The sequence below is a fragment of the Anser cygnoides genome, chromosome 23 (assembly GCF_040182565.1).
Source record: "Anser cygnoides isolate HZ-2024a breed goose chromosome 23, Taihu_goose_T2T_genome, whole genome shotgun sequence".
NCBI classification, from domain to species: Eukaryota; Metazoa; Chordata; class Aves; order Anseriformes; family Anatidae; genus Anser; species Anser cygnoides.
Genome location: NC_089895.1, coordinates 7,368,271 through 7,380,980, shown reverse-complemented (window position 1 = coordinate 7,380,980; position 12,710 = coordinate 7,368,271). Strand labels below are relative to the sequence as shown.

The 12,710-nt window shown below is 53.5% G+C and overlaps 1 protein-coding gene across 8 annotated transcripts in view; it reads right to left on the bottom strand.

Annotated features, from left to right (window-relative positions):
- The window catches only part of PRDM16 (PR/SET domain 16), a 314,214-nt gene that overhangs the window by 51,341 nt on the left and 250,163 nt on the right, over positions 1-12,710 (bottom strand). For 7 of the 8 annotated variants that reach the window (XM_013194764.3, XM_048067479.2, XM_048067489.2 and 4 more), the window contains one exon: positions 916-1,050. In XM_013194764.3, coding sequence (XP_013050218.1) covers positions 916-1,050 — 135 coding nt within the window. Of the gene's footprint in view, positions 1-915; positions 1,051-2,418; positions 5,803-12,710 lie in introns of those variants that run through there. The other variant, XM_048067490.2, reaches the window with a different exon arrangement.

The following is a 12,710-nucleotide window of genomic DNA, read 5'->3' as shown; positions in this document are numbered from 1 at the left end:
AGCGGGCTGACACTTCGGCACAGCCCGAGCTATTCTCGTTTGACATGAGCTGGTTTACTTCTGATTCCCTCCAGCGCCCCTCGCAGCTACAGATTTCTTATTGTGTTTTTTAGAAGTTTAGTTTTCCATCCTCAAGTCTTTTTTTGTGTGCATCCAAATATGCCTCCTGTTTGCTAGCTGGCAGCAACACGACTGCATTTCTCATTTAAGTTAGGTCTGAACCAGTAACTTATATTTGAATTGTACTCAGTTTGAGGTTTGTGAAATTCCCGACTTGGATTGCTCGTCTTGAATCCAGTTTTGGTTTTATGTTTCAAACAACGTTAGAAACAATAGCTCTTTAAACCCTGGAACACCCTGTCATCTGCACGGAGAGGAAAGGTTATTGCGTCTTTGGGACTAACATTATCAAAACCATTCAACCCCTGTGATGTCCCTCGCCCCTGCCTGCTGCACCAGCATTTCTCCAATGTGCCGACTGGGTTTTTACTCCTTGCTCTGCAGGCTCCCAAACCATGCCCCGCTCTCATCCCCTCTCACATACAGACAAAACCTGCGTTCACGGCCTGGAGCCACGTGCTCTGCCCAGCACCGACAACTTGTGGCACGAACTTTTTACAGGTTTGATGGCAACGAAATCCCAGCACTGGTTTCCATTTGCCTGGTTTGTGCTTTGGTAACATTACCTACGCTTCCCAGCAGGTGCTAACATTTCACACAACCTTCCCCACCACGAGAGGAGCCAAGGCCTGGACGACAACGTGGGTTTTGGAAAGCTCGGGCTGCGGCACGGCAGCAGAGCCGCTGCATGGCTGAGCGCCGCAGCCGCTTCCACTCGGCGCTGCCACCGCGCTCTGTCCTCTGCGCAGCCCGCACGGGTGAACGCAGCAACTCGCTAATTGCCAAGGTCATTACCTGGTCGTTAATGTGACACACGGCGAGGTTCTGCTCGTCACAGGAACAGGCCACGCGGATGTATTTCAGCCAGTTCCCAGCTCCGCTCTGGCTAGCATCAATGCAGAATTTCTCATTTCCCAGGTCATCAGCAATCTGCAGAAGAACAGGAGGAAGAAACACATGGGTCATCTGATATCAAACGGTAGATGCAGAAAGAAGAAAAAAAGGCGAATTATTTGCAGTGCAGGTTTCCCAACAAGAAATAGCACGGCATGAGCTGGCTGGCAGGTAAAACTGATAAAGACATATGGCAAACCTAAAAGCAGCTCTTCAGCCATGATCACAAGTTCCTGGTTAGAAGAACCTCCAAGGACCTCTATCAGAGTTCTCCATGAGTAACCGGCTCAGGATTACACTTGTTATGGAGGCAAAAGCACGCTTCTAGTGTTCACATCAGCTTAAATAATCAAAACAGATCAACTTCTCTGAACTGCATTCGTTTTAATGACACGGCCCTCAAACTGCTCCATGCTGCCAGCACCTGCGGCTCCAAGCCCTCCCGGAGGTCCCTTGGCATCACCCAGAGGTCCCCGAGCACCACGTGGAAGTCCCCGAGCACCACATGGAGGTCCCTGAGCACACCTGGAGGTCTCCAAGCACACCTGGAGGTCCCCAAGCACACCCGCAGGTCCCCACCTCCTGCGCCTGCCCAGCAGACGTGCCTGGCCCTCCCACCTCCAGCACTAACCCCTGATCTCAAGCTACTTGCATTAAACTGGACAAAGGGAAAATCACGTCATCAGTCCTCAGCTTATTCCTCCCAATTCACACCACGGCACTGAAGGTTCAGGGAAATCCTGCCTTTTCTCCCAGAATAAGTGTTTGGATGGGGTAGAACTGGTAGGAGGAACAACCCTCCCTGTGCTCAGCCTCATTCCCACCCTGCCTGGGAACACCCTGGCTGCTGCTTACCAGCCAGACCTAGCGGATTTAGCTAAACTGATAGGCCCAGTCTTTGCTAACAGTAAAGCACAGAAGGCCAAGCTGTGCTAGAAAAATGCCCAGGATTATTTTATCCCAGTGCAGTGAGTTTCAGCACCAAGCCTGCGGGCTGCCCACGCGCTTCAGCTCAGCTCCCTGCTGCGCACGCCCTGGGCTCAGGCCGCGAAGCCCGGCTCGCACCCGGAGCTTTGCAGGCATCGTTCCCGCGTGTTCAGCCCACGCTTACTCAGGTTTTTCCCCGCACTGCTCAGGGGCTGATACTGTGGCTTTACTTAGCATGTCGGTCCCGGCACAGGTTTTTCTGGGGTGCTTGTGAAAACACCCAAGTGCTTCACAGCCACTGCAGCTCTGCTTGTAGCACACCCGTGAGGGGTTCCGAACAAGCTCATTTATAGCCCAAGAAGTAAGATGCAGAGATGTACGCTGGACACCCCAGGTATTTTTGCATATCCCTCGGGTGCTGCCCTCAGCCCGTTTCTCAGGCCAATTCCCACGTCCTGCACTCGAGCCGAGCCCCACCTGGTGCTGGTGCAGAGGTGAGCACACGGCTGCTCTGCGGAGCAGGGAGCTGAGAGCTGGGCATGCAGGCGGCGAGGAGCACGCCATCAGTGGCCATTTCAGGCAAATTTGCCTTCGATGACTTCCTCAGGACACCGCAGCAGAAGCAGCGACTGAGTTTAGCTTTCAGTTCAACTGTCTTGGCCATGAAACATCATCCTTCCCCTTCCAGAAAGCCCTGCCTTGTTCATTCCTCACATTCCAGCTTCCAGAATAAATAAAACAGGAGTTGCAGAGGCAACGTCCTTTGCCACGGTGCCCCGGTTCGCTCCTAGAGCGGAGCTGCTGCAGATGGAAGCACGCTCCCCGCTACGAGCAGCGGCTGCATCGCGAGACGCTGCCTGCTGGCAGCCGTGTAAAAGTTATATGAGCAAATTCGGGTTGATGTGAGCAAATTCTCAGTTGCTGGTTTCACTTTCGCCTCGTTCCGCTTCGCCGTCAGAGCAGGCAGCGGCCGCCAGCCCCTCCTCGTGCCCGCGCATGGACACACGCAGCCGCTGCTCCTGCCGGGGCCCTCGGAGGTTTTGGGGCAGAGGAAGGGGTAAGGGACGCCTCCCGGAGAGCAAGCACAAATCCTTCACCATTTCCCAAAATGTCACCTAGTGCCATGGGTTTGTTCCAGGTTTGGAATTTATGTCCAACGTTAAACGTACATAAAAACCAAACAGAAGGTGCATCTCACGCAGAGGGCTTTTACAAGCGTGTTTCACTGCTGTTTGCTTTTTATTTTTACATAGGTGCTTTCCTCAGAACTGGCTGCATTTGTTCAGGGACCTCCGCTTTCCAGAACCACCTGCACGTGCTGAATTTACTCTCCTGTGACTCCGAGGGCCTGGTACAAGGCCGTTCCGTCAGAGGAAGCTGATGAGGGGGGTGTGGACTTTTCAAGAAAAAATGAAAAAAATAAAAGCGTTCCTAATGTGCGTTGAACAACTGTACCGAGTTTACTCAAGCTAAAATAACAGTAACTTCTGTTTTATCTCAGGGAACCTCTAGGAACATGGAGGCTGACTAAAGCTGCTGACTGCTGCTAAGATTAAAGCTCTCGCCCTGGCCTCGCTGACCCCAAATTAGCGACGGGCATTGGGCAGCCAGGCGGCACCTGCGGGGACACACCTCACCGGGAAGGGGTAACAGCTCCCAAGGAAATTGTTTGGAAAACAAACCCAAGTGTCCGTGTTCGGCTGCTGGTTGGAAGCCATCGAACAGTTTGGGTGTGCAGCCCGTAGGTTTTAACAGTTGAATAAGCAGCACCCGGACAACCTCCCAGTACCATTAGTTTGTACAGCAGCCATCAGCGAGATGGCAAATCCCATCTTGGTTTACAGCCATATGTTGCAGGCGCCCTCTTTCATATTCTGGAGTTATTTAGGTGCAGATGCTCCAGATAGCTCTGGAGAAACCAGAATTCAGCTCAAATTCACCAACTGCTTTGCAGGCCCCCCGCACCAGGCTTGCCAGCCCTGCCTGAGTGAGGTCCTGTCTTAGCTAAAAATCACCTGAAACTCTGTGGTTTCATCTGAGTGGAGCTTTAGCACCCAAACTGGGGGTGTGACATCTCACAGATCAGAATGAGAAAGAACGAGTCTGTACAAACCCTGAGAACTCGAGCCCCTGTTTTTCTCACACACTCACTGTACTCTGTAAATAAAACAAAGTCTCACGAGCCGAGGCCCGGCAGTGTCACTGGAGGGCTTTTTGCACGACGCTGTCCCTTACACTACAGCACGCCTTCCTTGTTTTCGGTGCAGAACCTCTGGAAAAACAAAAACTGGAAAATAAAAGGGCTGTCACAGAGGCAGAAGAGGCAGATCATCGGCAGCAATGCACCTGCCAAGCAGCAGTAAGTTACCACTTGCTGGCTGACCGCAGTGAAATAGGTATAAAAGTTCTCCCATCCCATTATGTATAGAAGGAAAAGGCATTCTTTTTGCCATGTGAATTTCCTGGGACTCATGCTAACACATCTTTACTTTGCAATTGCAACTGTAACAGCAGGCAGCCCTGCACCGTGGCAGTCTTCCATCTCCAGATTTATCCAGCTCTCTAATTTTCAAGGAATTTCATCTGCCTGATTAAAACCTTTTTTTTTTTTTTTCCCTGTGCCCCCATGATCCTGCACGATACCTTAAATGTTAGTTTTCTAGGATGTTTCAGTATCTGTCCAACAAAATGTCAAGCTGCCAGAAAAGGACGCTTTTTCTCAGGCGTGGTGAGATTCGGCCCCTGTAAGCACCTGCTCCGAGTGCTGCCGGTCCAGCTCTTTGTGGTTGACACCTCGAGCAAGATAAAGATCACATACACACACTTTTCTCTATATGAAATGTACATCATAATTTAAAAAATACTAAAAAACCCAACACTAATTGCAAGTTATTAACCATGATGTCATTTTACCTCTGTCAAACACGTGTCCACACAAATAATTTCCTGAGCCCCTCTTTCCCCTGCCCTAAAAAAGCTCCAGAAAAACAAACCGAAACCTTTTACCACATCTTCTTCCAGTTTAGACCAGAAGGAAATCAGAAATTTCCTCTGCCGAAATTCTTCAAACCAACTGTTTACAAGTCACTGTCAGTAACAAAAAAAAGATTTTCGGTTTGAAGGCTTGTTTTTGGAATGCACGTAAATGATTCGGTCGTGGGTGTTTTAGAAGAAGCACGACCAGCACCGAGAGGTAACTGATGCTCCAAACAAGTCCAAATGCAGAAGGAAAAGGGATTAAAAAAAAAAAAAAAGCTACAGAAAACCAAAACAAAGCCAGAAAATCACACAGTCACACGTGGAATTCGCAGGAGTCGGAGCTGGTGGCGTTGAAACGTTCGTTGTCCTTCTGCTTGCTCTTTGTGCTCAGCCCAGCTCTGACATCAGTGAGGCTGCACTGAGGCATCTCGGAGGGGTAATTTGGCTCAGACATTAAAAGACATTATCAGAGAAGAGGAAAAAGAGAATAAAGGGGGGAGAGTAAGGAAAGGGAAGGGAAAAGAAGTTTAAAATTAGTAATCGGTAATACTTTTAATACCAAACCCCATCATCTATCGGTGTTGCGGTCACTTTCAGGACAACACACGTTACCATCTGCGTTACCTACAGCCTGAACTGCGGCATCACGGCCCCCAGAGCCGTGCCCGGGGCAGGAGCACGTTTGGCTGCCTCGCCTTTTCCCTGAGCTAATCTCCAGGCGGTCTGGGACAGACAGACGTATGCACTCGTAGATCTGCTGGAAAAATCAGCTTTCATCTGGATTGCAGCCTGTGGGCACTCTCATCAAATTCAGCACTGCGACAGCACTTCCAGTGCCTCGCCGCCCTCCGCTCAGCCTGATCCATCCATCCTTCCATCCCATCCCATCCCATCCCATCCCATCCCATCCCATCCCATCCCATCCCATCCCATCCCATCCCATCCCATCCCATCCCATCCCATCCCATCCCATCCCTTGCTGTGGGTTTCTCATCGCCTTTTTTCTTTTTTTTCATTGACCGCGTCAAACCAAGTTCATCTTTTCCCCCTTCCCTCTGCTGCAGATGGCAAGCCCCGGGCGTACGCTGGATTTATGACCCCAAGCGCCTCCCTGCTCTTTTGTCTTCATCCAAGAGTTCTCAGCTCCGCGTCCCGGCTGGTAGCGGTGCCACGATTACGTTTTGCTGAGGCATTCGCTATCCTTTCACGGAGCGCTGTCTCTTTTCCCACCCCGAAGCCCCCATCCCTCTCCTCTTCAGTCGGTTTGGTTCGGACAGATGCCCCTTCGTGCTCGTTTGGACAACAAGTTTTTAACCTGGCCCGCTGCGGACACACGAAGCTTGGACCCGGACCTGAACGCTGGCTGTGGTCGTGGTTCGGGCTCATCTCGAGCCAGCCAAGAGGAAATGGCTGTCACGGTCCAGGGCTCGCTCTGCAGCTTCATCTGCTTTCTGCTGCACAGCCTTCGGGACTCGAATCCAAAGGGCTCATTGATCTTGCGAAGGCTCTGTCTCATAATTTATTAAGATCAGAGATGCTGAGTTATGAAGCAAAAGTTATGGAAAAATTCTCTTGAACATTAACCATTTTTTTTGCACATCATTTGAGGTTTCCTGCTTCTCTAATTTGTGGGCTCTCTGTTGGGTTGTTTCTTTCACGTTTTAATGGGCAGAGTCCAACATTTGGCCTCCGCAGAGGTGTGCTGTAGGACTGGAATGCCTAGGGATCTGTCGTCAGTTAGCTTAATGGATTCCTAGTGTGCATGAAGAAACGAAGCAACCATGAGTTTGCCATCAGTGACCCAGCGTCCTGTTGCTATAACATCCCTCCCCAGAAGCCGAAAGTGTAATAAACCTTCTCATCCCATAGTTGCAGGATCTGCCTTTGACAGTTTGGCTGATGTACGCATTTTATTTGGCAGGAGTTAGAGGGAGATTTTTTTCCCCCCTTTTTTTTTTCTGCTTTTTGCTTTTTGCTTTAATGACCCACAAGCTGATTTAGAGCAATAAACTGTTGCCATGAAGTTTTGTTGTGTTTCTTTCAAATAAAGGGGAGGGAGGGATCGCTACAATTTATGACTTTCAGAAGTAAGTGAAACAGAAAGTCCATTCTTGCCTCAAAATGAAGAGAAAAAGATTTCATCCAGAGAAACACCTCTGTCAATGTGTAGACACGAAGCCTAGATGGAACTCATAAATTCAGCACTCTGCCTGCAATTAACCAGGCTTCCTGGTGATTTGACAAAGAGTTAATGAGAAACGTGTCAGACAAAACCAGGTCACAGCACAGGGAACCGATGGGAGCAGCAGCCGAGCCAAACCCGGCCGGGCTGGGGCCGCAGGAGCAGCCCCGGGGGCTCAGCGGGCGCCGCGCTGCGCAGCACCCGGCAAGCTCCAGCTCCTCCAGCTCACGGCCAGTTCCCCTGCCAGAGCAAACTGGTGGTAAGGGAGCGGGGGCTGGAGAAAATACTGCTCCTCTACAGCCTGCGCTTTGACCCGTGGCGCTATTAAACGACCGCAGGATCAGAAAACGACGACATCCTCAGGTGCCAAGAGCCCGAGCTGCTCAGACACGGGGGCGGCTCGGAGGAGACGGGGAGGATCCTTTCGGGATCTCCTGCCGTGGAAGAAGCACCCTAAGGCCCCGCCAGCACCCGGGGTGCCACAAGCGGGGTGACCCGGACAGAGGGCACGAGACCGCTTCCAAAGAGCACGAGATGGCACGGAACCAAGGCTGCTCCCCCGAAACGCCCCGCTCCGTTTCCAAAGCCAAGGAGCCTGGATTGCGGCACGGGCTTTGCACGCCTGAATTTCGGGAGCGCACCTGAACCACACAGAGCCTTCCGAAGGGCCTGCCCGTGGCCAACCGCTGCTGCCAGCGAGCGCGTCCTACCTGCCAGCCAGCTCTGCGGGAGGAGGCGAGCCGCGCAGAGCCGCAGCCCCATCCCTCGGCACGTCTGAGGGCAGCTGAGCCCCAGGTGCGGGTGGGCCGGAGCCGGCACGCGCAGAGCCCCGCAGCACGGCCCAGCAGCCGCAGGAGCGATGCGGTGCTCTTACACCGCCCGCGGCTCCCACGGGTGTGGATCTCCACGGAAGCATCTCGCGCTCCACAAAGCGGCGCGCAGCGGGCACCGCGGGGTTCGGGAGCCTCGAGGCTGAGCACGCGGGACGTCAAGGGAGGCGCTGCCGCCGCTGCTCCCCGCCGCTGTGTGGAACCGGCCCCATTCCCCGGTGCTCCCCTCCCCGCAGCCCCCGGCCCCGTGCTCGGGGAGGGCGGCGAGCGGAGCTCGCGCAGCACCGGATCCCCGCGCAGAGAAACGCAAAGATGTCAAAACAGAAGAAGACTTTCAAGATGATGGCAAGCATTTATCTCAACAAAAGCTCATTTTTCACCAGTAACGTAATTCATACCACGCTGATTTAAATTAAACAGTAAACCGTAAAAAATTATGCTTGAATCAAATCACAGGGTTGCCTCAGATATTGTACACACAACTCAAGAAAGGGATTTCCAGTTCTTTGTAATATATACAAGCTAAAACTTTGAAGTTTTCCTCCCCGCAGAAAGAGCTCAAGACATCACACTTTCGTATTACACTTCGTTTCGACCCATTTAAAAAAATATTAATGAAGTTCTAAAAGCTTAGTAGATAAAAATAAATGGGAAATTGAGAGAAGTCTGGATCTGATAAACAACAGGCAGACTACTCGCAGGCAGATGAGGCTTTCCAGGACATTTAATTTCCCTTTAATTAGGAAGAGGGAGCAGAAGCAGGAGGTCCAGCAGCCCTGAATTTCCACCGAAACAGACCTGGCTTGCAAGCACCTCGCAGCTCCTGCGGGGGTACAAAGCGCTGTAGGGTACGATTGGCCTGGTGCTGCTTGAAAAGGGAGATCTGGCACCAAAACGGCTCCCTCCAAGGAAGGAGGGCCACTAGCCACGGGCAAGCAGGACCAGAGCAGCGCTGCTGGCAGCAACACGCAGGCCCAGAAGCCGAGCAGAACCCGACTGCAGCCGGGCTGGAACAATTCCCGATCCCAGCTTCTCCCAGAGGCCCCTTGCCACTTGAGCTCTCCCCCGCCGGCTCTCCCCGCGCCCCAGCTACGTGAGCTTTGCTGCTTTCCAGGAGCGAGCGACTCCCAAAGCCCCGCTGAAGGCACTGCACAACCAGACACGTGAGGGCTTCTCCGTGCGCTTCCCGAAGCGGCACCCCGCTCCGTCACACCGGGAAAAACCTCGGCCGCCTCCGCCCGCAGCGAGGTGAGGGGGCTGACGGCTCCAGGACGCTCGCTAAGCAGAACCTCTGGTTTGTCATCGCCCGTAGGACGCCACGTTTTAGCCTCCTTGCTCTACGAGCCGGTTGTAGGCATCTCAGGGATGCACGGCCTGGGGGAATGCTGCTGTTTTCGGACACGCGCCCGTGCTTTTTGGAGACGGTGAATGTCTGCAAACAGCCCCCGCCTGGTGCGAGGTGCCAAAGAAATACGAAGGCGAGGCTGCCCTCCCAGGTCACCTCCCCTCGGTGCCTGCCCGGTATTCGCGAGGCCGAGTGTGGTGGCACGGTGGAGATGCCAGCCCCATCGGGTCTTTTGGTCGAGGTACCCGCAGAGGTGCTGCTGAGGGCCTAAAATGAGCGTTTGTGTTCAGAAGTCACAGAGACCCGCTTCTGACAGAGCTGAGGCGAGCGTTGCACATCCTCGGGTACAGGACAACGGATGCACTGCAAAACCATTTCTTTTTGCAAATACTGAAAGCTAGGAGGCAGCGCTGCAAAATCACACGGTTGTCTTAAAATGGATGAGATGACGGAAAAACTACTGCTGGATTCTTTTTCCTTTCTTTTTGCTTTCCAAGCACGCTGTCTGTAATTAGTCAGCCCTGGGATTCCCCTCGGCAATTAAGAGACCTGAGGTCCTGTCCCGATCCCTGCTTCCAGGAACAGGGGCCGTACACTAAGCGCTAGAAGTGGCAAGATGTGCATCACCTGGCACGTCCGAAACCAGACCGAAGAAACCGGCTCCTTCCCCTTACTCGTTCCCAAAAGGTGCTGCCCCCGCAAGGAGCACGCAGCTGGCCTTAGGAACGGTTTCTGATCGGCTTCTTCAGGCGTGTGCTGGGTGCGCGGCTGGGCCGGCGTGCACGGAGGTTCCTGCCGCTTGTTTTAAATCATTCCTTATTACTGCGACTTTATTTTAATAACGTTTTGGGAACGGAGCTGTGGAACACCACTAACATGCAGGCCTCTTCAGAGTGATTTACTGAAGGCGCCCGGGTGCCAAAACCATTTGCCACATTTTACACGCTGGCCAAAAAAGTAGCAGAGACTTCAAATGCCCATTCATACCGCTAATACCGGTTGCAGAACGCCAGCCTTTTCACAGCCCTAGCGAAGTCCCCTGAAGGACCTGCCATGGGAAGGCCCACACGGAACAACGCCGTCCTGGGGGCTCTCACCTGCCTCTTCCCGACTTCTCGCCAGCCGTAGGCTAAGAGTTTTAAAAATTGAATTAGGCGAAGGCCCAAATTCACCAGCAGCAACATACCCGGTGCAGAGAGCCATTATCCTCCCTCCCGTCTCACATCGCCGCATGTGCCGGCAGCCAAGCAGCCCAGCGATACTCATCTGGAAGCGCATTCCTGTTCGCATATTAGCTTTAAATGCCCTGAATTTACGGGCCAAAAGGGTGCACGTTACCAGCGCTTTGGCCATGACCTTACGCCTTCCGAGCAGAGATTTTTAAAAGCAAAGACCCAGAGCAAAGCCCTCCCGTCCCCGGGCTGCCGTGAGCGCAGCTGCACCGAGGTTTCATTTACACAGGAAACCCCCCCAGAGGTGCCACAATCGCGCGAGGAAGCACAGCCCTCGGAACCTTTCTTATCAGAAATGAGCAAGGCAGCTGCTTTGCAGACTATTCTCGTGCTCTTTAGAAGGTGTGAAATAGATGAGTCTGTGAACCGGGTTGGCACTGAGCGAAAGAATGAAAGGATATTATAGGTTTCCCTCCTGAACGCAGCTGATCAAAAACAGGAACAGCAGAGCCCTGTTTAAAGGGCTCAGAAAACAAAGCAGCCATCTCGCGCCGAGCCAACGAGAAATTTCCTCTTGATGTAGTAACAGCGTCCTGCTCACCTCTCGCAAAGCCGAAACGTGTGATTTCTTCAGAGCTGGTATTTACCGAAAACATCACCAAAAGAAGGTGCAAAAATGAGGCGCCCGCAGCCCGCGCACCCGTCCCACAGCAGCTCGGGGGGCTCCGGCCCCGCTGAGCACCATCCTGCACGCACGCTGCCGCTGATTTGTGCCCGGTGCACACGGACAGCCCGGCACGAAGGCAGGAGGTGCGCTGCTCTGAGCTCAGGGCGGCGAGCAGGGAAGCGGCCGGGCTTATCCCATCTCTCTGCCTCGCAGCGTGGGCAGCAGGAGTATTTGCTGAATTACAAAAGCAAGGTAGAGAAGGAGAATCTCAGAGCGCTGCTAGAGCATCTGCTCGCGGGCCGGCTCGCCTCCCGGGGGAGATGAGATCGTTCATGTGCTCAGCATCTTAACGGAGAACTTCCTCCCTTCATAACTCTTGTGCACAGCTCGTCTGTAACACCGGCGTCACCAGAAGGAGAACCTGGGACACCGGGGCTGGACATCTTTGCACCAAGCGAGCTGTTTCCGCACCAGAAAAAAAACCTGTTTTTGGAGTCCCTTCCTGCCTGAAGATACCAAAGGTCTCCTACAGAAGGGAGCAGCCCTCTGGCAGCTGCCTGCGAGTCAGCATCAGTCTCACTCGACAGATGCACACAAACAAAACGAGCAAAGCCATTTCCCTTCGAACTCCCAGGCTGAGCACGGTGGTTCTGCCCTCTGACACAGGGACTCGGGCCGTAGCAGGATTCTGGGGCGCTCGTTTCCCAGCAGCAGCTCAGGACCGAGAGCACCCCCACTCGCTTCACAGCCTGGCAGCCAGCAGAGGCTCCGAAGCCTGCTCGGGTACACTTCGAGTGCGCGAAGGCAAGAGTGCTGGGGCTCGGAGGCACTGGGGCTGGTCTGTGCAGCCCCGGGGTTTTGGGACTTGTAATGGGGCTGCGCAGGCCAGCAGGCTGGGCTGGAGCTGCCCACGGACCCCAGCATCCCCCACACATCCGTGACCATCCACCAGCCCTCCTCCGAGAGGCTTCCAAACGGCCCCAGCCCTGGTGCCCCCCGCGCTGGGGGCAGCCGCAGCCCGGTCCTGTCCCCCCGCTTCTGCCTGTCCGTGCTGGGCTCCTGGCACAGCCCGGGCTCGTCCCGCCGCTCGCTGTCCTCTTGGCAAACGCCTTCCTTTTGGCACTGCATCCTTCCAAGAAGCTTCCTGTTACCCTCTCTCACACAAACATGTGGAAATTTTTTTTTTTTTTTTTTCAAGCAAGCTCCAGAATTCTTCGGGCCCCAACTTGTTGCTCCTTTCAAAGTGACAAGCAACGAGGGGCTGATCCAATTATTTCCCTCTAAATCTTGGTGACCGGACCTCTCCGCAGCCAGACAAGTATCTTGTCTGCCACCACGAACTGAAGCCCTCGTTATAAGGACGTGCAAGGGTCAATTGCGCAGTCCCAAGTGCCGCCCGGGTGAACTTTACCCCGAGCCAATTCACCTACTTATGAAACGATGTCTTCCAGGGAATTTATTCTAATGATAAATCTGCCCTTTGAATACGCTGAGCGACTCCGTTTCAAAACCCCCAGCTCAGACCTCAGGGCAGCTCGGGGTCAGGAGAGAGCGGAGCAGAACGATGCCCGGCCGGAGGCGCGGCGGTGCCCGA